At 49.2% G+C, this 25,668-nt stretch overlaps 1 protein-coding gene across 14 annotated transcripts in view; it reads right to left on the bottom strand.

Annotated features, from left to right (window-relative positions):
* KIF1B (kinesin family member 1B) overlaps positions 1-25,668 on the bottom strand; it is a 1,289,105-nt gene that overhangs the window by 447,942 nt on the left and 815,495 nt on the right. For all 14 annotated transcript variants that reach the window (XM_069241187.1, XM_069241189.1, XM_069241193.1 and 11 more), the window contains one exon: positions 15,304-15,394. In XM_069241187.1, the coding sequence (XP_069097288.1) occupies positions 15,304-15,394 (91 nt within the window). The remainder of the gene's footprint in view (positions 1-15,303; positions 15,395-25,668) is intronic.

Here is a 25,668-nt window from a genome sequence, read left to right as displayed (position 1 = left end):
CAAAGCCACCCCATGGCTGTTGTAAATCTCAACTGGGGGGGGGTATCTGGTCCAAAGAAAGTTGTGGTAGCTTCAGATTTACCTGTAGACTGTCTATTAGGGAACGATTTGGAGACATCAGCTTGGTCAGATGTGGAGTTGGAGGCCCATGCAGCAATGCTGGGCATCCCAGGGCATATTTTTGCTTTAACAAGGGCTCAGGCCAAAAAGCAAAAAGGACAGGGAAGCTTGGATCCTGGAACAATGGACCAAGTGCTCCCTAAAGCTAGGGCTAGTAGAAGCAAACCACTTCCTACTATCCCTCCCTCTACAGTGGATTCTACTTCTGAGGAAGAAGAATTCCCTCCCTGTGCAGAACCTACACCAGAGGAGCTGGAAGCAGACACTGCTGAGCTTTTGGGTGAAGGGGGGCCTGCCAGAGAGGAGCTGAGTGTGGCACAGCAAACCTGTCCCACATTAGAGGGTCTCAGACAGCAAGCTGTCAAACAGGCTAATGGGGATGTCAGTGACTCACACAGAGTTTACTGGGAGGACAACCTCTTGTACACTGAGCAAAGGGATCCTAAACCTGGAGCTGCCAGGAGATTAGTGATTCCTCAGGAGTACAGAAAGTTCCTCCTAACACTGGCACATGACATTCCCTTAGCTGGACACCTGGGTCAAATGAAAACTTGGGACAGATTGGTACCACTGTTTCATTGGCCTAGGATGTCTGAGGACACAAAAGATTTTTGTAAGTCCTGTGAAACCTGTCAAGCCAGTGGCAAGACAGGTGGCACTCCAAAGGCACCCCTTATCCCACTGCCTGTGGTTGGGGTTCCCTTTGAAAGGGTAGGGGTTGACATAGTTGGCCCCCTTGACCCTCCTACTGCTTCAGGCAATAGGTTTATCTTGGTGGTAGTGGACCATGCCACAAGATATCCTGAAGCTATTCCTTTAAGGACCACTACAGCTCCTGCAGTGGCAAAGGCCCTCCTGGGAATATTTTCCAGGGTGGGCTTCCCAAAGGAAGTAGTATCAGACAGAGGAAGCAATTTCATGTCTGCATACTTAAAGGCCATGTGGAAGGAGTGTGGTGTAACTTACAAGTTCACAACACCCTATCATCCACAAACAAATGGACTGGTGGAGAGATTTAATAAAACTCTCAAAGGCATGATTATGGGACTCCCTGAAAAACTCCGCAGGAGATGGGATATCCTTCTACCATGCCTCCTTTTTGCCTACAGGGAGGTACCCCAGAAAGGAGTGGGCTTCAGCCCCTTTGAACTTCTTTTTGGACACCCTGTTAGGGGTCCACTCACACTTGTAAAGGAGGGTTGGGAACAACCTTTAAAAGCTCCTAAGCAGGATATTGTGGACTATGTACTTGGCCTCAGATCAAGGATGGCTGAGTACATGAAAAAGGCCAGTAAAAACCTTCAGGCCAGCCAAGAGCTCCAGAAGCAATGGCATGATCAGAAGGCTGTTTTGGTTCAGTACCAACCAGGGCAGAAAGTGTGGGTCTTGGAGCCTGTGGCCCCAAGAGCACTCCAAGATAAATGGAGTGGTCCACACACAATTGTTGAAAAGAAGGGTGAAGTCACCTACTTGGTTGACTTAGGCACTGCCAGGAGTCCCCTTAGGGTGCTCCATGTCAACCGCCTGAAACCCTACTATGACAGGGCTGATCTCACCCTGCTCATGGCAACAGATGAGGGACAGGAAGAAGACAGTGATCCTCTACCTGATCTCTTCTCTTCCACAGAACAAGATGCTCTTGTGGAAGGGGTAGTTTTGGCTGATTGTCTTACTGCTGAGCAGAAAGATAATTGCATAAATCTCCTAGGACAATTTTCAGAACTCTTCTCCATTGTGCCAGGCACCACTTCGTGGTGTGAGCACACTATAGATACTGGAGACAGTTTACCTGTCAAAAGTAAGATCTATAGGCAGCCTGACCATGTCAGGGACTGCATAAAGCAAGAAGTTCAGAAGATGTTGGAACTAGGAGTGGTTGAGCACTCTAACAGTCCATGGGCTTCTCCTGTGGTACTGGTACCAAAACCCAATTCTAAAGATGGAAAGAAGGAAATGAGGTTTTGTGTAGACTATAGAGGTCTCAACTTGGTAACCAAAACAGATGCTCACCCTATACCCAGGGCAGATGAGCTAATAGATACACTGGCATCTGCCAAGTATCTAAGCACTTTTGATTTGACTGCAGGGTATTGGCAGATCAAAATGTCAGAAGATGCTAAACCTAAGACTGCATTTTCTACCATTGGAGGACATTACCAGTTTACTGTAATGCCTTTTGGTTTGAAAAATGCACCTGCCACTTTTCAGAGGTTGGTGAACACAGTCCTGCAAGGGCTGGAAGCTTTCAGTGCAGCATATTTGGATGATATAGCTGTCTTTAGCTCCAGCTGGGATGATCACCTGGTCCACCTTTGGAAAGTTTTGGAGGCCCTGCAAAAGGCAGGCCTCACTATCAAGGCTTCAAAGTGCCAGATAGGGCAGGGTAAAGTGGTTTATCTGGGACACCTTGTTGGTGGGGAACAGATTGCACCACTTCAGGGGAAAATCCAAACTATTATTGATTGGATTCCCCCTACCACTCAGACTCAGGTGAGAGCCTTCCTAGGCCTCACTGGGTATTACAGGAGGTTCATTAAGAACTATGGCTCCATTGCAGCCCCTCTTAATGACCTCACATCCAAGAAAATGCCTAAAAAGGTATTATGGACAGCAAACTGTCAGAAAGCTTTTGAGGAGCTGAAGCAGGCCATGTGCTCTGCACCTGTCCTGAAAAGCCCTTGTTACTCTAAAAAATTCTATGTCCAAACTGATGCATCTGAATTAGGAGTAGGGGCAGTCCTATCACAACTTAATTCTGAGGGCCAGGATCAACCTGTTGCTTTTATTAGTAGAAGGTTGACCCCTAGAGAAAAGCGTTGGTCTGCCATTGAGAGGGAGGCCTTTGCTGTGGTCTGGGCTCTGAAGAAGTTGAGGCCATACCTGTTTGGCACTCACTTCATTGTTCAGACAGACCACAAACCTCTACTTTGGCTAAAACAAATGAAAGGTGAAAATCCTAAATTGTTGAGGTGGTCCATATCCCTACAGGGAATGGACTATACAGTGGAACATAGACCTGGGAGTAGCCACTCCAATGCAGATGGACTCTCCAGATATTTCCACTTAGACAATGAAGACTCATCAGGTAATGGCTAGTCTTATTGTCCTTCGTTTAGGGGGGGGTTGTGTAGGAAAGTACCATCTTGCCTGGCATGTTACCCCCATTTTTCACTGTATATATGTTGTTTTAGTTGTATGTGTCACTGGGACCCTGGTAACCCAGGGCCCCAGTGCTCATAAGTGTGCCTGTATGTGTTACCTGTGTAGTGACTAACTGTCTCACTGAGGCTCTGCTAATCAGAACCTCAGTGGTTATGCTCTCTCATTTCTTTCCAAATTGTCACTGACAGGCTAGTGACCATTTTTACCAATTTACATTGGCTTACTGGAACACCCTTACAATCCCCTAGTATATGGTACTGAGGTACCCAGGGTATTGGGGTTCCAGGAGATCCCTATGGGCTGCAGCATTTCTTTTGCCACCCATAGGGAGCTCTGACAATTCTTACACAGGCCTGCCACTGCAGCCTGAGTGAAATAACGTCCACGTTATTTCACAGCCATTTTACACTGCACTTAAGTAACTTATAAGTCACCTATATGTCTAACCTTTACCTGGTAAAGGTTAGGTGCAAAGTTACTTAGTGTGAGGGCACCCTGGCACTAGCCAAGGTGCCCCCACATTGTTCAGAGCCAATTCACTGAACTTTGTGAGTGCGGGGACACCATTACACGCGTGCACTACATATAGGTCACTACCTATATGTAGCTTCACCATGGTAACTCCGAATATGGCCATGTAACATGTCTATGATCATGGAATTGCCCCCTCTATGCCATCCTGGCATTGTTGGGACAATTCCATGATCCCAGTGGTCTGTAGCACAGACCCTGGTACTGCCAGACTGCCCTTCCTGGGGTTTCTCTGCAGCTGCTGCTGCTGCCAACCCCTCAGACAGGCAGCTGCCCTCCTGGGGTCCAGCCAGGCCTGGCCCAGGATGGCAGAACAAAGAACTTCCTCTGAGAGAGGGTGTGACACCCTCTCCCTTTGGAAAATGGTGTGAAGGCAGGGGAGGAGTAGCCTCCCCCAGCCTCTGGAAATGCTTTGTTGGGCACAGAGGTGCCCAATTCTGCATAAGCCAGTCTACACCGGTTCAGGGACCCCTTAGCCCCTGCTCTGGCGCGAAACTGGACAAAGGAAAGGGGAGTGACCACTCCCCTGACCTGCACCTCCCCTGGGAGGTGTCCAGAGCTCCTCCAGTGTGCTCCAGACCTCTGCCATCTTGGAAACAGAGGTGCTGCTGGCACACTGGACTGCTCTGAGTGGCCAGTGCCACCAGGTGACGTCAGAGACTCCTGCTGATAGGCTCCTTCAGGTGTTAGTAGCCTTTCCTCTCTCCTAGGTAGCCAAACCCTCTTTTCTGGCTATTTAAGGTCTCTGTCTCTGGGGAAACTTTAGATAACGAATGCATGAGCTCAGCCGAGTTCCTCTGCATCTCCCTCTTCACCTTCTGATAAGGAATCGACCGCTGACCGCGCTGGAAGCCTGCAAACCTGCAACATAGTAGCAAAGACGACTACTGCAACTCTGTAACGCTGATCCTGCCGCCTTCTCGACTGTTTTCCTGCTTGTGCATGCTGTGGGGGTAGCCTGCCTCCTCTCTGCACCAGAAGCTCCGAAGAAATCTCCCGTGGGTCGACGGAATCTTCCCCCTGCAACCGCAGGCACCAAAAAGCTGCATCTCCGGTCCCTTGGGTCTCCTCTCAGCACGACGAGCGAGGTCCCTCGAATCCAGCGACACCGTCCAAGTGACCCCCACAGTCCAGTGACTCTTCAGCCCAAGTTTGGTGGAGGTAAGTCCTTGCCTCACCTCGCTGGGCTGCATTGCTGGGAACCGCGACTTTGCAAGCTTCTCCGGCCCCTGTGCACTTCCGGCGGAAATCCTTCGTGCACAGCCAAGCCTGGGTCCACGGCACTCTAACCTGCATTGCACGACTTTCTAAGTTGGTCTCCGGCGATGTGGGACTCCTTTGTGCAACTTCGGCGAGCACCGTTTCACGCATCCTCGTAGTGCCTGTTTCTGGCACTTCTCCGGGTGCTACCTGCTTCAGTGAGGGCTCTTTGTCTTGCTCGACGACCCCTCTCTCTGCAGGTCCAATTTGCGACCTCCTGGTCCCTCCTGGGCCCCAGCAGCGTCCAAAAACGCCAAACGCACGATTTGCGTGTAGCAAGGCTTGTTGGCGTCCATCCGGCGGGAAAACACTTCTGCACGACTCTCCAAGGCGTGGGGGATCCATCCTCCAAAGGGGAAGTCTCTAGCCCTTGTCGTTCCTGCAGTATTCACAGTTCTTCAGCCTAGTAAGAGCTTCTTTGCACCAACCGCTGGCATTTCTTGGGCATCTGCCCATCTCCGAGCTGCTTGTGACTTTTGGACTTGGTCCCCTTGTTCCACAGGTACCTTCAGACAGGAATCCATCGTTGTTGCATTGCTGATTTGTGTTTTCCTTGCATTCTCCCTCTAACACGACTATTTTGTCCTTAGGGGAACTTTGGTGCACTTTGCACTCACTTTTCAGGGTCTTGGGGGGGGTTATTTTTCTAACTCTCACTATTTTCTAATAGTCCCAGCGACCCTCTACAAGGTCACATAGGTTTGGGGTCCATTCGTGGTTCACATTCCACTTTTGGAGTATATGGTTTGTGTTGCCCCTATCCCTATGTTTCCCCATTGCATCCTATTGTAACTATACATTGTTTGCACTGTTTTCTAAGACTATACTGCATATTTTTGCTATTGTGTATATATATCTTGTGTATATTTCCTATCCTCTCACTGAGGGTACACTCTAAGATACTTTGGCATATTGTCATAAAAATAAAGTACCTTTATTTTTAGTATAACTGTGTATTGTGTTTTCTTATGATATTGTGCATATGACACTAGGTGGTACTGTAGTAGCTTCACACGTCTCCTAGTTCAGCCTGAGCTGCTTTGCTAAGCTACCATTATCTATCAGCCTAAGCTGCTAGACACCCTATACACTAATAAGGGATAACTGGGCCTGGTGCAAGGTGCAAGTACCCCTTGGTACTCACTACAAGCCAGTCCAGCCTCCTACAACTCCAACAACGTGGACACCCTGAGTTGATCTCCCTGCACCCCCACAGCGACTCCTGCATAGAGGATCTAAAGGCTCCCCTCGGACCACGACTGCCTGGTAACAAAGGAACCCAACGCCTGGACCAAGCACTGAACCTGCAGCCCCCAAGACCAACAGGAACCACCTACCAATGCAGGAGTGACCAGCAGGCGGCCGTAATCCTCGCCCAGTCGGTGGCTGGCCCGAGAAGCCCCCCTGTGCCCTGCCTGCATCGCCAGAGTGACCCCAGGTCTCTCCTTTGATTTCTACAGCAAACCCTAAACCTACTTTGCACACTGTACCCGGTTGCCCCTGTGCCGCTGAGGGTGTGTTCTGTGTGCTTGTTTGTGTAACCCCCCCACCCCCAGTACTCTACAAAAACCCCCTCGTCTGCTCCCCGAGGACGCAGATACTTACCTGCTAGCAGACTGATACCGGAGGCACCCCTGTTCCCCATAGGCGCCTAGGTGTTTTGGACCCTCCTTTGACCTCTGCACCTGACTGGCACTGTGTTGCTGGTGCTGTGGCTTTGGGGTTGCCTTGAACCCCCAACGGTGGGCTGCCTATGCCCAGGAGACTAACAGTGTAAGTGCTTTACTTACCTGAGAAACTAACCAATACTTACCTCCCCCAGGAACTGCTGATTTTTGCAGTGTCCACTTTTTAAATAGCTATTTGCCATTTTAACCAAAACTGTGTGTACTATTGTTTTAAATCAAAGTTCTATACTTACCTGTGTGAAGTACCTTACATTTTATGTACTTACCTAAAAGCTTGAATCTTGTGGTTCTAAAATAAATTAAAAAAATATATTTTTCTATATAAAAACCTATTGGCCTGGAATTAAGTCTTTGAGTCTGTGTTCCTTATTTATTGCCTGTGTGTGAACAACAAATGCTTAACACTACCCTCTGATAAGCCTATTGCTCGACCACACTACCACAAAATAGAGCATTAGTATTATCTAATTTTGCCACCATCAACCTCTAAGGGGAACCCTTGGACTGTGCACACTGTCTCTCACTTTGAAGATAGTATATACAGAGCCAACTTCCTACAGCGTGGGATCCCGCGTTCGCGCAGGGGCTGTACAGCATGCGCGGGTCGATGGCCAGTGGGAAAAGGATGCGGTTGCGTGCCTCTTCCGTAGCCACGAAAGGGGTGAAAGGCGGACTGCTGGGGTCTAGGAGTAGGTGTGAGGCCACGGGACCGGGCCGTGGCTCAGGAATCCTTAAAGCGCTAGAGCGATGAGTACGCTTTGTCTCCAAAGAGACGTGTGCCATCAAAGGGCATGTCCATCAAGGATTGCTGGACATCCCCTGCAAAGCCAGATGTTCTCAGCCAGGCGTGGCGTCTCAATACTACGGTCGATGCAACCGATCTGCCCAGTCAGTCGTATCCAGTCCACAATGAATTCTGCACTTCGCTGCATCCCTCCCATCTTTTACGGCGTGGGAAAGGATAGTCCAGGCCCCCTCCAAAACTGCAGGCAGCACTTGCGTGACCGTATCCCTGAGAGTATGGGAATAGCGGCCCAAAAGGCATGCTGTGTTCACCGACCGCAGCGCTATACTGTTGGAAGAAAACAACTTCTTCCCCAAATTATCCAGTCTTTTTGATTCCCAATCCAGGGGTGCGGCAGGGAATGTGCCAGATGAAGAAGAAGCCTTGATGACAAGGCTTTCAGGCGTGAGGTGATGGGTGAGGAATTTCGGGTTTGATGGCTCAGGCTGATGGCGGCGGGCAAGCGTCCTATTCACAGGAGCCCCTGTGTTGGGTCCCGACCAAGTACCCAGAAGGACGTCTGTCAGTGCTTCATTAAAGGGAAGAAGGGACTCGGAAGAGGAAGACCCCGGCTGAGGCACGTCGGTTAGGATATTAGACCTAACCTCCACAGAAGGTAGCTCGAGGTCCAGGACCTCAGCCGCCCTTCTCACTACCATGGGATAAGAAGCACCCTCCTCCGTAGCCATGCTAGGAGGAGAGAGAATACCAGTGTCAGGGGAGATGTGTAGACCACTGGCATCACTCAAATCCTGCACCAGGTCCATTTGGGGGTCAAGCTGGTATTTTAAAGGGCCCAGCGTCCCCTTCAAACGCTCCCCGTATCCATACCCACAAGAATAAGGGTCTGGATCAACCCTGGGCCCAGAAGAGCCCATAGAGAACGGAATCGGCATCGAGTGACGTCGTTCCGGCTCCGGATCATCAGGTAGGAGGATGGGATCGACGTTGATTGTGGGCCCAACAGACATCGGGAGCGTCGACGTCTGACCTGATGCCGGGGAAGGTCTCCGTGGCACGACCGGCGTCGGGATGGATCCATGATTGGATCTGGAGGGGCCCTCCGGAGCCATGGCAAAGCCGATGACTTTGAACCCAAGGGAGCCCCCACCGACTCACCTGTGCCCGAAGGCGTCGAAGGTGGGCCGGACTGCCCAAAAATGAGGCCCATGGCCTCTTAAAATTCTTCAAGTTGGGCAGGGGTGAATCCTGCTCCCGGGAAGTCGGGGAAGCGCGGAGCCGACCCAGATGAAGGCTCCGTTGACAGAAGCCTAGAGCGTCAATGCTCTTCCCACGTGATACCATCAGATCGACGGGGTGAAGTCGAAGAACGCTTGTCCTTCTTCAACTTCTTCTTTTTGTGACCCAAATGTCTTGATGACTTGGACGACGAGGAGTGGTGGCGACTCCGCAGCCAGTCTCAAGACCTTCTTCTTGAACGAGATCGTGAGCGCCGTGGAGTCGAGTGTTGGGCCGCCATGAGCTTCAGGGACCGTTCCATCAAAGCTTTCGGGTTCATGGCCTGACACTCGGAGCACGACTTAGGATTGTGATCGCGCTACGGGCACTAAAGACACACGAGGTGAGAATCTGTCACCGACATAGTTCTAAACTTGTCAGGACCAGTCAGTTAACACACGAGTGGCTGGTAGGTTTTCAGGGGGCATCTCTAAGTTGCTCCCTGGGTTCATGTATTGGTGAATCCAACACTGGCATCAGTGTGGGCTCACCAATACGAGATGTTTGATACCAAACATCCCTATCTTCAGTGAAGCCATCATGTAGCTGGGGAACTCGTAGTGACCAGTGTCCAGCAGATGGTTTTAAAATGGGTTTCCTTGTCACTTACTATCTCTGCGAATCAACAGACATAGGAGGAGCATATCTGCTCATGCAGATAAGCAGTTACATGTAATATAATGCACCCTACCTTAGAGCTGTAAGGCCTGCCAGAGGGGTGAGTAACATATATTACATGCAGTGTTAGGGGACACTGCTGTAACAGAAGATCATCCTAAAGGGGTAGTCTGGTAGGAGAATCGATGGGACATGCTCAGTAACTCAGAATACCCGACTTTCCATGCCAAGTGAGGACCCACAAGGATTACTTTGGCCCAGTCATTCCTGATATTCTTAAGAACAATAGGCAGGAGTGGTATGGGAGGAAAGGCATACAGGAGGCCTGAATTCCATTCGAGGTGAAGAGTCCCTGAGCGAGAGCTGCCTTGGAAACTCCAGCACACAGAACTGCTGGCATTGGGCGTTCTCCAGAGGTGAATAGAACTAACCAAGGCTCTCCCCACTGTTAAAAGAAACCTTGCGCTACCTCCGGGTGGAGATGCAATTCCTGATCCGCTAGGATCTTAGGCTGAATTTGTCTACTCTGGCATTCAGAGAACTCGACAGATGTTGATATGCCCTGCAGTTCCCGACTTTGTCCAGAGGCTCTTGACAAATGGTCCACGACCCTACACTGCCCTGTTTGTTGCACATGGAGGTGGTGTTGTCCATGAACGCCTGCATTAGCCTTCCCTTGATGGAGGGTAGAAAGACTTTCAAAGCCAGTTGGATCGCTCCCAGCTCCAGAAGACTGATGTGGAGTCCGGACTCTACCGGAGATAAGAGTCCTCTGACCTCCACCTCTGCCAGATGGCCACCCCATCCCAGGAGTGACGCATCTGTCACTACTGTCCGATCTGGTTGTGGAAGACAGAGGGCTCTGCCTCTGACCCAATCGCGGCTCATTAATAACCACTACAGATCTTTTGCAGTTCCATCCGAGATCTGGACCATGTGAGAGAGATTCCCCTGATGCTGAGCTCCCTGAAACATCAGTTCCCATTGCAGAGCCCCCATACGCCATCTGGCAATTGTCACCAGCATGATGCAGGAGGCCACGAGTTCCAACAGTCTCAGTGCCAAACTCACTGAAATCCAAGATAGAGGCTGAACCATCATATCATAGCCTGAATATCCCGGACTCCCTGCTCAGGAGGATAAGTCCGAAACTGCACAATGTCCAGAACAGCTCTGATGAAAGGAAGCGTCTGAGAAGGAGTCAGGTATGACGTCAGCACATCTATAGTGAACCCCAGGAAATACAGGAGGTTTGCTGTAGTCTGGTGGTGGGAGATGACAGCCTGGGTTGAGCCCACCTTTATCAGCCAGATAGGGAAAGCCTGAAACCCCTGATCTCTGCAGATGAGCTGCATCACCTTGGTGAACACCGAGGGGCACTGGTAAGGCTAAAAAGAAGCACTGTGAACTGAAAGTGCTCATGGTCTACCGCAAAACGCAGTTAATGTCTGCGGGCAGGCAGAACAGGAATGTGGCAATAAGCATCCTGCAAGTCCAGCGCTACCATTCAGTCTCCTGACTCAAGGGCAGACAACAATTGAGGCAGCGTGAGCACTTTGAATTTCTCTTTCTTGAGGAAGAGACTGAGCGCTGGTAGATCTAAAATAGGACGAACACTTTTGTCCTTTTTTGGAAACCAGTAAGTAGCAGGAATAACAACCTCAGCCTAATTCTAGCACCAGAACCCTCTCTATTACTCCCTTGACCAATAGAGCCGCAACTTCCTTGTAAAGAAGAGAGAGATGATCCTCTGTCATCCAGTCATGAGATGGTAGCTTGGAGGGAGGGCTAGTCTCGAAGGGGAGAGAGTAGATCTTCAGACAATATTCAAAACCCACCTGTCCTATGTTAAGGACTTCCAGTAGGGCAGGTGATGGCGAATCCTGCCGAGTACTGGGTGCCCAGGGGGGTAAAGGGGCAGACTAGGAGGGATTAGAGGCTACTGCAGCTGGGGAGAAAGGGTAGGCAGCAAACTGACCAGACCACTGTTCACCTGACCCACAAAGTCGGTGGGTACCCCTCATCCATGGAGAGGCTGGGAAGCATGTGCAGTACGGTGGCTAGGTGGGAACTGACATGCAGCCAGGAAAGGAAGTTTGGGGGGCACGATGGGCCGCCGTGAGGCCCAAGGCCCTGGCCGCAGCCCGAGAGTCTTTAAAGCACTCGAGCGCTGAATCTCCCTTGTCTCCTAAGAAATGGGTGCCATCGAAGAGCATGTCCATAAGGAAAGCCAGAAGTCCTCAGCCAGGCCCAGTGCCTAAGGGCCACTGTCATGAAAATCACTCTGCCTAAAGAGTCAGTTGTGACAAGTCTGCAACAAACTGTGAACTTTGGTGCATCTCTCCTGTAAGAAGCTGGCTCTCTATATAGTGCACTAAAATGAAGTACACTGTGCAGAGAGTGCTGTGGATCCCCAATTGGTATTGCAGAGGCAAAAGTAGATAGGACAACTACTCTATTCCTGGCAATGTGGGTGAGCAGTTAGGCTTACCAGAGGGCAGTGCTAAGCATTTGTTGTACTTATAGAAGCAATAAATGAGACACAATCTCAAAGAATAAATCCAAGACCAATTTAGAAGAATAACAATTCTTTTTACATATGGTTTAAACCCAAGAACAAGCATAAATACTTTGCAGTTTCAGAAATCAACATTTAGTGCAGTTTTCAGAGTTCTTCTCAATGTTATCCCATGGATGAAAACAATGTTCAGCAAACATAGGGTTAACAACGACTTACAAAGACTATTTTAGGGAGTTAAGGTAAACTGGGCACTGATCAAAACCACACCAACAGGTTACACCAGGTAGCACTGGTGCGGCCGGGTGCAGAGGAGCAGTAAGGTGTTGGGTGCCCAATGGTTTCCTATGGCAATTTAGTCCTCATGAACACAGACTGCAGACACTGGCTAGGAAACCAGTAGGGGAGAACAAACAGGTAGGTAGTAGATTTGGGGTGCTCGGGAACGTGGGTGCACCTTGGTCCTCTTCTCCTGTGTCCAGAGGAGACAGATGCAGGGGTGTCTTTAGACGTCAGGTTTTCATGTCCGGGAGCACTCATAGCCCTGGGGTCCTGTGTGTCGAGGCTGCAGTCAGAGTCGGGGAGTCTGGCAGGGATAAACCCAAGGAGGACTCAAGCTCTCAGGAGCCGGGGGATGTCGTTGGCACCAGTGACCCACCTCAGCTGGAATCAGGGGACATGGATGCAGTGGCTGCTGTAGCTGTTGGACTTTCTCCACGAGCGTGTGGGAAAGGGCCTGCATGCAGAGGCTGCAGGCATCATAGGGTGAGTCTAACATTGGTGAAACCACATTGGACTCTGTCTCTGGGCAGCTGAGGACCAGCGTTGGCAGCGTCAGCTGGCTTCAGTTTGGGATGTGTACGTCAGGTGCAGTGGTCACTTCTGTTGTCGAGTATCCAGCATTCCGGCAGCTGCAGAGTTCTTTATTTGGAGTTTCTTGTTGCAGGGCAAGTCCTTTCCCCAAGGGAGACTTGAGTCTTTACTGAAGGCTGCACGAGTTGGCTTCTCGTGCAGAATCCTTTGAGGTCAGCAGGCAGGCTGGAGGGGCTAGTTCCAGGTCAACTGCTGCTGCTTCTCCTCTTCTGCAGGTGCAACTCTTCCGAAGTGGGCATAACCCTAACCCCAGTGTTCTAACTCCTTCCAAACAAGATGGAGGAATTTGGAAAGTACTGTCCACTGCAGCTCGTCCACCTTACGGGTGGGACTGGCATGAAATGGGCACTTCTCCTAATGTAACTAATTTCCCGGCCTGTGCTGCCACCAAAAGTGGGGTCAGGACAGGGGATTGGTCATCTCCATCATTTGGAGAGACCTGGTTCGCATTGAAAAGTCACCAAGGCCTTTGAAGCTCCCCCGCCCTGGAATGTCCATCCTGCCTTGGAGAGGAGGTCATACCTCTGCCCAGTGCAGGATTTTGTCTCAGGCCCTCAAGAGTGCAGGCTCTCACCTTGGAGGGCCAGAAACGTGTCTGGTGGCTGAACTGGTCAGGACCACTCAGTCAACACACTAGTAGTTGGTAGGTTTTCAGGGGGCACCTCTAGGGTGTCCTCTGGGTGCATTTATTAATAAATCCATCAGTTGGGTCAGTGAGGGTTCATTATTCTGAGGTGTTTGATACCAAACATCCCAGGAATCAGAGAACCCATCATGTAGTGGGGAAATCGTAATGACCAGTGTCCAGCACATGCATTTAAAATGGCTCCCTGTGCACTTACTTTCTATCCGAATTGACAGAGACATAGCAGGGGCATATCTGCTCATGCATATATGCCCTCATGTGCCTGGATGCAACCTGCGTTAGGGGAGACTTACCTGGCACAAGCAGTGACAGGGGATCTGGCACACTGGGGTGTGCAACAGGTTGTGTTTTCAATTTAGCCTGACAAAAACATGCAGCCTGAACTGGCAGCACTTGGGTGAGTTTGGTGAGGGGTCTATGGGAGTGGCAGAGCTTGTGCTGCAACCCTCAGAGACATTCCTTAATAACCCAGGCCCTAGGTACCAAGGGCACCATTTACTAGGGACTTACAGTGGTAGCTAAAGAGTTTGCCAATTGTGCAAAACAATTTTGCAGTTTTGGGGAAAGAGATCTACACTGGGGACCCGGTTGACAGGGACCAAGTGCACTAACAGTCAAAGTCACATCAGAAACCAGGCAAAATGTGGGGGCTAACCATGTCAAAAAAGGTGCTTTCCTACAACTTGGAAAAGGATGAAGATGGCTTTGGGCTCAACAACTGATCCCAGGACTTTCCCCTTGACCAGGTCCTCAACCTGCGCGGAGTCACATGCTGAGCCGCCATCAGCTTTAGCGACCTCTCCCTCAAAGCTTTCAGATGCATGGCCTGGCAATCGGTGCACACCCTCTGGAGATACGGATCCATTACCGACATCAGCCGGGGACCGTCTCTGCAGGGCTTAAAACCCGTCTTAGGTAATGACATCCTTGACTCAGGCCTAGACCTCAGAAATGCTCTACAAAAAGTAAAAAACAAAAGAAAAAAGGTCCAGTTAAAAATTGACTGAGGGGTAGCTCTTCTCTTGGATCAGCTCTGGCCGGCACGGAAAGAAAAGTACTGATATCGGCACACCTGGGTGGCACCTACATAGGTACTGCAACATCATTCCTGGTGCAGACGGCGACAACGTAGATCCGATCGATGGCACCTACCAGTGCGCAGGGGTTCTGCTCACAAATAATCTTTCAGATCCAGTCTGAGGCCTGGGGAGAATTCAAAAGTAAGGAACCTGCAGCTAGAAGTCTCCATCAAATAAATAGAGTTCACTGGAGCATGACTGTGGTATTCAAGGGGCGGTGATTAAGTTACTTGCCCTTTATGATACCTTATCTAATACCCACAAATTTAGGAAGTGGCTCAGAATGATCTCTAATCATCAGAAGGGGCTCTCAACATAGGGAAGAATGGAGAGCCTGCTCTAGCAGATACAGCTAGAGTAGGCCAACAGGCAGCATGGTGTTATTTTGGAAACAATATCTTGGATCTTTAACCAAAACATACTTGAGCAATAATAACCCTTGCAAAAGACAACCACATTCACAATCTTGCTCTCACTGCTGCTTCAGAAAGGTGAAAGTGACTGAAATACATTGGCTTTATTTGTTTCTTAAAGAAGCCATGACCCTCCACTAAACCATTCATAATAGATTTAGGTGCACAAAATATATCAATGATGAAGCTAAATGTGTGTAGCCCTCTCACAAACTACAATTATAATCTCCTTCTTAACAGCAGCACCCATAAAAAAAAAATCTCAACAGATGTTGAGAGCCAAGAACCAGTAAAAAGGAGAATCCACAGCTGCACAAGCTATAGTATTACATAAACATGTACACAACGATTCAAACAGTCTGTTGCACTCACATTCTGAACATGGTAGAATCCAAGGGGAGTTCCACGGCCATTATTTTTCAGAGGTTCAGTGGAGAAAGCTTCATCATGACGGTGTAAAAAGCTGAAATAAAAAAAAAGTTTCAATTGGATGTTATCAACATTTTATGAATACTTTTCTGATACCGTTCATATTTTACAGAAGACTGCTCATGAGACAGTCTAGGGCTAAAAGGAAATTGTTACTTACCATGTAAGCATCTGTTCATGGCATATAATACTGTAGATTAATGTAGGAAGCTGGCTCTGTATATACTATATCAAAGTGTGATATAGTGTGCAGAGTCTAGGGGTTCCCAAGAGGCTTAACAGAGGCTAAAATAGATAATACTAACGCTCTCTTTTTTGTTAGTGTGGTCGAGCAGTTAGACTTATCAGATGGTAGTGCAAAGCATTTGTTGAACACACACAGACATTAGAAGAAGCACACATTCAATGACTTAACTCCAGACCAATGGTTTTTATACAGCAAAAATATATTTTCTTACTTTATTTTTAGAACCACAAGATTCAAGTTGGAGGTAAGTACCTTAAAAGTTTCGTATTTCACATAGGTATCAACAGTACTCTGTTTGAAATAGGTACGTAATACAGTTTTTGAATTACTGGCAATAATCTTTTTTCAAAATGGACACAGTACAACATATTTGGAAACAGTTTCTGGAGGGAAGAAATGTTAGAGCGTTTTACAGGTAAGTACAACACTTACAGTTTCAGTCTCCAAGTTCACCGGTTGGGGTTCAAGTTAACCCCAAACACCCACCACCAGCAACACGGGCCAGTCAGGTGCAGAGTTCAAAGTTGAGCAAATTTAACGTGGGCTCCTACGGAGACAGGGGGTATGCGGAATCAGGCCTGCCTGCAGGTTAGTAACTGAGGCACGGAGGGCAGACCAGGGAGGTTTAGGAGAGCACTCAAGGGGCCTCAAGTAGGCACCAAACACACACCCACAGCGGCGGCCAGGTTCAAACAGGATGTCGGGTTTCAATGCTGGTCTATGAGGAGACCCTGGGGGTCACTCAGAGGCTGCAGGTGAGGTTCAGGGGGTGTCTTGGGCACACCAGTGGTCAGACAGGGAGGAGGGCAGCCTATTGAAAGTAGGGGCACCAGGGGTCGGGTTCTCTAAGGCCTGGGGGCTGCGGGTGCAGTGTGTCTTTAGGCGTCGGATATCTTCGTCCGTAGCTTCATGGTCAGGGGGGTCCTCAGGATTCTCCCTGCAGGCATCGTCGTGGAGGGGTGGAAAGGTCAACTCAGGGTGGGCACTTGTTCACAATTGCCTGGGGACCCTCTCTTGCTGGGTGGATCACCTGGACACGGGCTGTGGGCGTCGGGAGCACAGGGGTCAAAACTCACGCATCGGGAGTGAGGTGGGGGTCCTTGGATGTAGGTTTTCTTAGACAGAGCTGCTTTCCTCGGTAATTCTTGGTCTTTTTGGGTGCAGGGCAGTCCTCTGGAGTTGGGCAGAGGTCGCTGGTCCTGCTGGACGGACGCTGGTCTTTTGCTGGTTCTTTGAAGCAGGAGACAGGCTAGAAGGGCTGGGGCCAAAGCAGTTGTTGTCTTCCTTCTTCTCTGCTGGTGGATTCAGCTTAGCAGTCTTTCTTCTTTTTATGTCGCCAGGAATCTGGTGAGCTGGTTTCTGGGAGGCCCTTAAATTCTAGATTTAGGGGCGTTTTAGGGGTCAGAGGGCAGTAGCCAATGGCCACTATTGTCACGACTTGAACGCTTCTTACTGCAGTAATCCACAAGTCTCTGCGCACCACCTGGTTTCTTGCTTATTCTAGATTGTCCAAGGTAGACCAACCCTTTCCAGTAGCCCCAGAGGAAAAAAAAACAGCAGGGAAAAACCTCTAATCAAGGAACTCCTGAAAAATAAAAAAAATAAAAATACTGATGCACAAAAAGGACTGGAACAGAAACTGAAGTCAGGAGAACAGCTAGAATCCACATCACGGGATACAGGAGCGAGGAGCACAACCGTAACGAAGTGTTTTTAACGCAAGGAACAGAAGACAAACTGTGCTTATATAAAGAAAAGACAGGAAGTGACATGCAGGGAGTAATGAAGACACCATCTTGGATTGGGAAGAGCCACGTAAAGGTAAATGGAAAAAATAACCATAGTGTAAGATAGAAAGCAAAGCATGCAAGGAAACAATACAGACTTCTGGGAAAGAGGAAACAAAAAGAAAAAAGGGAAAAAAGAAGAGAAGAAGAAAAAACAGCAACAAACAGGTAAGAAAAATTAAGGGGGCAAAAAGTGGATGCAGCGAGAACCTGAGCTAAAAGAAAAGGTCTCAGGTCACGCTGTAGCCCGAAAAAACATGTTGCGGACTGAAAAGCGACCAGCAGCAGAAACGCCTGTCCGAGACATGGACTGCCGATCTGATCGTAACCCGCAATGGGGCGCCTCTGGTCTGCCCGGTGTCACAACTGTCTCTGAGGGTGGCTACACCCGCCTTGTGCCCATTCCCTTTGGGGAGGGGGGCACAAACCTAATCCTACTGGTCCCTGTCCTCCAAACCAAGATGAAGGATTCTGCAGGGAGGGGGGTCACATCAGCTCTGGAAACCTTAGGGGTGGTCACTCCTCCCTGTTTTCCCTAATTTTCCCACCGGACTTTCTGCCAAAAGTGGGGCTTTGTCCAGGGGCGGGCATCTCCACTAGCTGGAGTGCCCTGGAGGCACTGTAATCCGAGGCTTCAGCTTTAAGGCTCACCACCAGGTGTTACAGTTCCTGTAGGGGGGGAGGTGTGAAGCACCTCCACCCAGGACAGGCTTTGTTTCTGACTACAGAGTGCACAAAGGCACTCACCCCATGTGGTCAGAAACTTGTCTGAAAGTGGCAGGCTGGCACAGACCGGTCAGTCCTACCCTAGAAGTTTGGCTAACATACAGGGGGCATCTTTAAGATGCCCTCTGTGTGCATTTTTCAATAAATTCCACACTGGCATCAGTGTGGGTTTATTGTGCCGAGAAGTTTGATACCAAACTTCCCAGTATTCAGTGAAGCCATTATGGAGCTGTGGAGTTCGTAATGGCAAACTCCCAGACCATATACTCAATATGGCTACACGCACTTACGTCTAACAATAGACTTAGACACAGTAGGGGCATAATGCTCATGCAGCTATGCCCTCACCTGTGGTATAGTGCACCCTGCCTTAGGGCTGTAAGGCCTGCTAGAGGGGTGACTTACCTATGCCACAGGCAGTGATTTGTGGGCATGGCACCCTGAGAGGGGTGCCATGTCGACTGTCTTTTTCTCCTCACCAGCACACACAAGCTGCAAGGCAGTGTGTATGTGCTTGGTGAGGGGTCCCATAGGGTGGCATGCCAACAGTGGCACTTTCCTACAATTAACATTCTGTGCATACCCCTGCCATCTAGTGTTAGGTCTGGGTGTGTGCAAGCTATTTTTCTTCGAAGAAGGCTTTTGAGTCACAAGATTGAGTGAATCCTCTTCTTGGTGATAATGAGTATGGGCATTGACTTCATTGTTAGATTGTTTTCCCACACAGTGGGTGAGGATGGAGTGTGAAAACGAAGTGATAAGCAAAAAGACATCCATGCATACGAGGGAAAAGATATATTAGGAGAAGACCGCAATGGCCACAGGTGCCCGGGTGAGGAGGGTACACGCATGGGAGTCTACAGCACTACATGCCACGAGCAGATGCTTACAGGGTAAGTAACATTTTCTGTTCGAAGCATGTTTGAATGTAGATACACATTCTGTGTATAGACTGTAAAGCAGTCCTCCCCAAAATCGGTGGCTAACCTGTGGGCATTGCAATTGTTTTTGAAAATTTACATAACACTGCCTGACCTACGCTAGCTTGTTGGTGTAAAAATCATCCACACAGTAGTGTTAAGTTCAAGTGTATGGTGCAGACCAGGTGGCTGCTTTACATATGTCAGCTATGGGAATGTTCCCCAGGAAGGCCACAGAAGTTACTTTATTTTTAGGAGTGTGTGCTCTAGGAGGAGCAGGTAAAGTTCTTTTAGATTTAGAACATGTTTCAATGAATTTTCACTATCCATCTGGCAATGCCTGATTTGGATATAGCCTTTCGTTTATGAGGCGGGGAGAAAGCAACAAAAAGCTGTTGAGTCTTCCTAAAGGTGTTTGTCTTATCAATGTAGTATATGAGGGCTCTTTTGACATCTAAAGCATGGAGAGCCCATTCCACAACTGAGTCTAGTTGTGGGTAAAAAGACAGGCAGATCAAGTGATTGAGATGAAAATGGGAGACTACCTTTGGAAGGGATTAGGGGTTGGTGTGAAGGATAACCCAGTCGCTCTTCAGGGTTCTTCCAAGGTTAATCCCTGAAGCTCACTAATAAGTTTGAGCAAGGTAATAGCAATTAACAATGCCACCTTCCAAGAGAGAAACTGAAGGGGTAAGTCTGAAGGGGCTTAAATGGAGGGCCCATGAGTCGTGTGAGGACAATGTTAAGATTCCATGAGGGTGCAGGTTTGACTCGTGGTGAAATCACTCTTCTGAGACCTTCCACGAAAGCCTTAATTACTGGGATTCTTAAGAGGGGAATGTTTTGTATATTTTGAAGATAGGCAGCTACTGGGGCCAAATGTAACTGTATGGAAGTGAAGGCTAGGCCAGAGATTTGTAAATGAAGCAAGTAACAGAGGAACAAGTGACTTACCTTTGGTAATGCCTTATCTGGTAGAGACATTCTAGTTGCAGATTTCTTGCCTTTGAATTTTGTCCATGTGTCAGACTGGATCCGGAGAATTTTCTGAGCTGTACCCCTGCGTCCGTCGCCGTCCGTGCTGGATATGACATCACAGGTCCTTTATATGTGCCTCCCCAGCTCTTTGACGTCAGCTTCATTTCGGGACTTGCCACGTCAGAAGTGCACAGCCATGAAGAACACGGACTACTGGTGCATCAAAACTAAGATCATGAAAGGGAAGTCCCTGTTCCTTCAAATCAGTCTGCAGAGCAGGGAGTGTGGGTGGGTTGGTAAGGAATGTGCTACTAGAGTATGACTCTACCACATAAGGCATTACTAAAGGTAAGTAACTTGTTCATCGGATAGAGACTTCTTTACCCACATTCTTTACCTGTGAATACATACCCAAGCAATACCACCCCCGGAGGTGGATATGCAAACCAAGATCATACTAGAAAGTCCTGCAGGATCAAATGGGCAAAGTACCCACCCCTATGGACCTGATTTTCCAGCCAGTAGTGTGTGGTAAACTTGTACAGAAAAGCCTACGTAAGCACATGACAGATGAGCAGTGGTCATTGCTTTAGCTCAGGTAGAATGAGCATGCAAATCTTCAGGTGGTTGCCTTTTGGCCAGTGTGTAGCAGATCTTAATGTAGAGTACGGCCCATACGGAGATGGTAAGCTTCTGCATTGCCTAACCTTTCTTCACACCCACATAACCGACAAAGAGTTGATCATCTATCTACCCAGAAATCTTTTGTACGATCAAGATAGAACATCAACACTCTTTTTCGGTCCATCCTTTTCTTCAGAGGGATGTGGGGGTGCATAAAAAATAGGCAAGATGATGGATTGGCCTACATGAAAGGGCGTAACCACTTTTGGTAGGAAAGAAACCCTTGTGCGAAGCACCTCTTTGTCAGTTTAGATGAAAAGGTAGGGCGACTTAGATGACAATACCTGCCGCTCACTCACCCAGCGGGCAGATGTAATGGAATAAAGAAAGGCTGTTTTTAAAGTGAGGAGCCTGTGGGGAAAATTGTAGAGAGGCTTGTAAGGAGAGCACATCACAATTGTCAAAACCAAATTCAAATCCCATTGGGGCATAATGAATGGGGATGGAGGAAACATATGTTTAAGACCTTTAAATAACCTATGTACAATATGAGACTTAAACAAAGAAGGTTGATCAGGCAACCTCAAAAACGCAGAAATACAGACAACCTTTAGGAATGGCCATACCAGAGCCCTGCTGGGCCAGAGAAATGATAAACAACTGGACCTCAGATAGAGGGGCAGAAAGGGGGTCAACAGGCTTGTCAGTGCAACATGCCACAAACTTCTTCCAACGACAGGCGCATACCATTTTGGCGGAATAATGCCTGGCCTTCAAGATCACATTACAGACTTCGGGCAGAAGGTCAAAAGCTGTCAACTGTTGTCGCTCAATCTCCATGCAAGAAGGTGGAGAGTGGGCAGGTTTGGGTGCAGAATCCTCCCATGTTGCTGCAACAGAAGATCCTTCAAAAGGGCAGTCCGTTGAGAGGATCGATGGACATGCACTACAGCTTGGGATGCAAGACTTTCCGTGCCCTGTCGGGAGCCACAAGGATTACTAGGGCCAAGTCATTCCTGAGCTTCTCACCTACCCCTGCAGGAACTGTAACACCTGGTGGTGAGCCTTAAAGGATTAAGCCTTTTGTTACAGCGCCCCAGGGCATCCCAGCTAGTGGAGATGCCCGCCCCTTCGGCCACTGCCCCCACATCCGGCTGTAAGGCTGGAGGAGATAATTAGAAAAACCAGGAGGAGTCACCCACCAGTCAGGACAGCCCCTAAAGTGCCCTGAGCTGAGGTGACCCCGCCTTTAGAAATCTTCCATCTTGAGACTGAAGGATTCCCCCAGTAGGATTAGGGATGTGCCCCCCCTCCCTCAGGGAGGAGGCACAAAGAGGATGTAGCCACCCTCCAGGCAGTAGCCATTGGCTACTGCCCTCCTGACCTAAACACACCCCTAAATCTAGTATTTAGGGGCACCCCAAAACCCAGGAAATCAGATTCCTGCAACCTGAAACAAGAAGAAGGACTGCTGACCTGAAAGCCCTGCAGAGACGACGAAGACGACAACTGACTTGGCCCCAGCCCTACCGGCCTGTATCCAGACACAAAGAACCTGCACATCGAGGCCTCAGAGGACTGCCCTGAACCAAAGGACCAAGAAATTCCCATGAACAGCGGTTCTGTTCAAAAACAGCAACAACTTTGCAACTTTCTTGCAACTTTTAAAGACCTCACCCTTCCCGCCGGAAGCATGAGACTTCACCCTCTGCACCCGACGCCCACGCTCGAGCTCCAGAGAACCAACACTACAGGGAGGACTCCCAGGCGACCAAGCACTGCACTCGCAGCCCCCAGGACCAGAAGGAACCGAACTCCAGTGCAGGAGTGACCCTCAGGTGACCCTCTATCTAGCCCAGTCGTTGGTTGGCCTGAGAAGCCCCCCTGTGCCCTGCCTGCACCGCTAGAGTGACCCCCGGGTCCCTCCACTTATTCTTATTCAAAACCCGATGCCTGCTTTGCACACTGCACCCGGCCACCCCTGTGCCGCTGAGGTTGTGTTTTGTGTGCCTACTTGTATCCCCCACAGTGCTCTACAAAACCCCCCCTAGTCTGCCCTCCGAAGGCGCAGGTACTGACCTGTTGGCAGACTGGAACCCGAGCACTCCTGTTCTCCATAGGCGCCTATGTATTTTGGGCCCTCTTTGACCTCTGCACCTGACCGGCCCTGTGTTGCTGGTGCGGTGACTCTGGGGTTGCCTTGATCCCCCAAAGGGCTGCCTATGCCCAGGAACTTGAACTTGTAAGTGCTTTACTTACCTGAAAAACTAACCAAAACGTATCTCCCCCAGGAACTGTTGATTTTTGCAGTGTTCACTTTTAAAATAGCTTACGGCCATTTTAACTAAAACTGTGTATGTTACTGCTCTAATTAAAAGTTCCTTACTTACCTGTGTGGAGTAACTTGCATTTTATGCATTGACTTCAAATCTTGAATCTTGTGGTTCCAAACTAAATTCAGAAAATATATTTTGTTATATAAAAACTATTGGCCTGGAGTTAAGTCTTTGAGTGTGTGTCCCTCATTTACTGCCTGTGTGTGTAAAACAGATGCTTAACACTACCCTCTGATAAGCCTACTGCTCGACCACACTACCACATAATAGAGCATTTAAATTATATAATTTTTCCACTATCTTACCTCTAAGGGGAACCCTTGGACTCTGTGCACACTATCACTTTGAGATAGTATATACAGAGTCAACTTCCGAGATGTTGACATTGTGCATTACCTGCCGGAGGCAAACCGGTCTAACCAAGGCTCTCCCCACTGCTGAAACAGGCCTGCGCACCTCCAGATGGAGGCGCCGCTCATGATCTGGTAGACATTTGTCAGCTGTGACGTTCACAGAACTCGCTAGTTGTTGAACCACAAGGGATATGTCCTGCTGTTCCAACCATGTCAAGAGGTGCTGAGCCTGGGTCCACAACCCCACCCCTTCCCTGCTTGTTGCGGTACCACATGGCAGTGTTGATGTCTGTGAACACCTGCACCATCTTCCCTTGACAATGCTAGCCGGATCGCACGGAACTCCAACAGGTTGATGCGGAGTCCAGACACTGCTGGAGACCAGATGCCTCTGATCTCCATCTCTCCCAGGTGGTCATCCCACCCCTGGAGTGATGCATCTGTCACTACTGTCAGATCTTGTTGGGGAAGAGAGAAGGATCTGCCTCTGACCCAATCGCGATTTGTTAACCAGCACTGCAGGTCCTTCGTAGTTCCCTCCGAGATCTGGACGATGTTGGAGAGATTTCCCTGATGCTGCGCCCACTGGAACTTCAGGTCCCACTGCAGAGCCTGCATATGCCATTTGGCATGTTTTACCAGCAGGATGCAGGATTTCATGATGCCAGTAGCCTCATAGTCAGTCTCACTGAAACCCAGAATGGTGGCAGAAACATCGTTATCATAGCCTAAATATCCTGGAATCGCTGCTCGATAGGATAATCCAAAACTGCACTGTGTCCAGAACAGCTCATATGAAAGAGAGTGTCTGGGGGGGAAGTCAAGTGTGACTTCAGCACATTTATAGTGAAGCCCAGTGAATGCTGGAGTTTCGCTGTAGTCTGGAGGTAGGAGACAACAGCCAAGGAAGGGGGAAGACTGAACCCCCTGACCCGTGCAAATGAGCTGCGACAACTTCCATCCCCGTGGTGAACACCCGAGGGGCACTGGTAAGGCCAAATGGCAGTAGGGTGATCTGAAAGTGTTCATGGCCTACTTTGAACCGCAGGGAACGTCTGTGGGCTGGCAGGATGGGGATATGAAAATATGCATCCTGCAAGTCCAGAGATACAAACCAGTCTTCTAGGTCTAGGGCAGACAAGACCCGAACCAACAGGAGCATCTTGAACTTCTTTTTTAGGAAGGGATTTAGAGTCCGGAGGTCTAGAAAAGGGTGAAAACCCTTGTTCTTTTTGGGAATCAGAAATTGGCAAGAACAACCACCACTGCCTACTGCTGATATTGGGACCCTTTCTATGGCTCTCTTGGCTAATAGAGATGTAACTTCCTCTCGGAGCAGTGACAAGTGATCCTCCACCATCCATTCGAATGTTGGTGGAATAGGAATAGGAAGGGATTGAAAAGGCATAGCCCTTCCTGATGGTCTGCAGTACCCATGCATCTGATGTCATAGACTTCCAGTGGAGGAGATGATGGGGGTATTCTCCCTCCAACTGGACAAACCTGCTCCTGCAGATCCAAACGAGGAAGGCTTTGAGGCTGCAGCTACCGGGGATTGTGTGGCAGACTACTTCTGGCCTGCAGACCCTCTAGATCCGAAGACAGTATGTCCATGTCCTCGCAAACCCGGAATTGGTTGTGCAGGACAGTGGCTGGCATAGGGATGGCGTGGTGCCATGCCCTTTCTGTAGCCACAAAATGGGCAAAAGGCAGACAGTGGACAAGGGGTTGCCGAAAGGCCCAAGGACCTGGCCATAGCCTGAAAGTCCTAAAAAGTGATCCAGTGCCGAGTCTGCCTTCTCCCCTATCAACTGAGTGCCATTGAATGCATGTCCTTCAGATTTACTTGGACATCCCCTAAAAAACCAGATGTCCTCAGCCAGGCCTGGCTCTGTATGGCCACTGTTAACGCAACCAATTTGCCCAGCGAGTCAGTCATATCTAAGCCACACCAGATGGTGAACTCAGCTGCGTCCCACCTGTCTTTCACTGCTTGGGAGACTATAGCCCAGGCCTCCTCTGGGACCTGAGGCAGCACTTGCGTAACCGTGTTCCAAAAGGTATTGGGGAAGCAGTCCAATAAGCAGGTGTTTACCGACCTCAGTGCCAGGGTGCTGGAAGAAAATAACTTCTTCCCAAGATGGTCCAGCCTCTTGGATTCCCTATACGGGGAGCGGAAGAAAATTAGTTACTTACCTGTAACTGTAGTTCTCCAGTATATGAATCTTTCATAGATTCACATACTTGAATCCTTCCCTGTCGTCGAGATGGGAGCACCCGGTACATCAAAACAGCAATATAGAAGCTACTGCAATGAGAAAAGGCCCAAAGGCTTTC

This window comes from Pleurodeles waltl, chromosome 6 (genome assembly GCF_031143425.1).
Source record: "Pleurodeles waltl isolate 20211129_DDA chromosome 6, aPleWal1.hap1.20221129, whole genome shotgun sequence".
NCBI lineage: Eukaryota > Metazoa > Chordata > Amphibia > Caudata > Salamandridae > Pleurodeles > Pleurodeles waltl.
The sequence above is the reverse complement of the archived record's forward strand: the minus strand, read 5'-3'. Positions and strand labels throughout refer to the sequence as shown.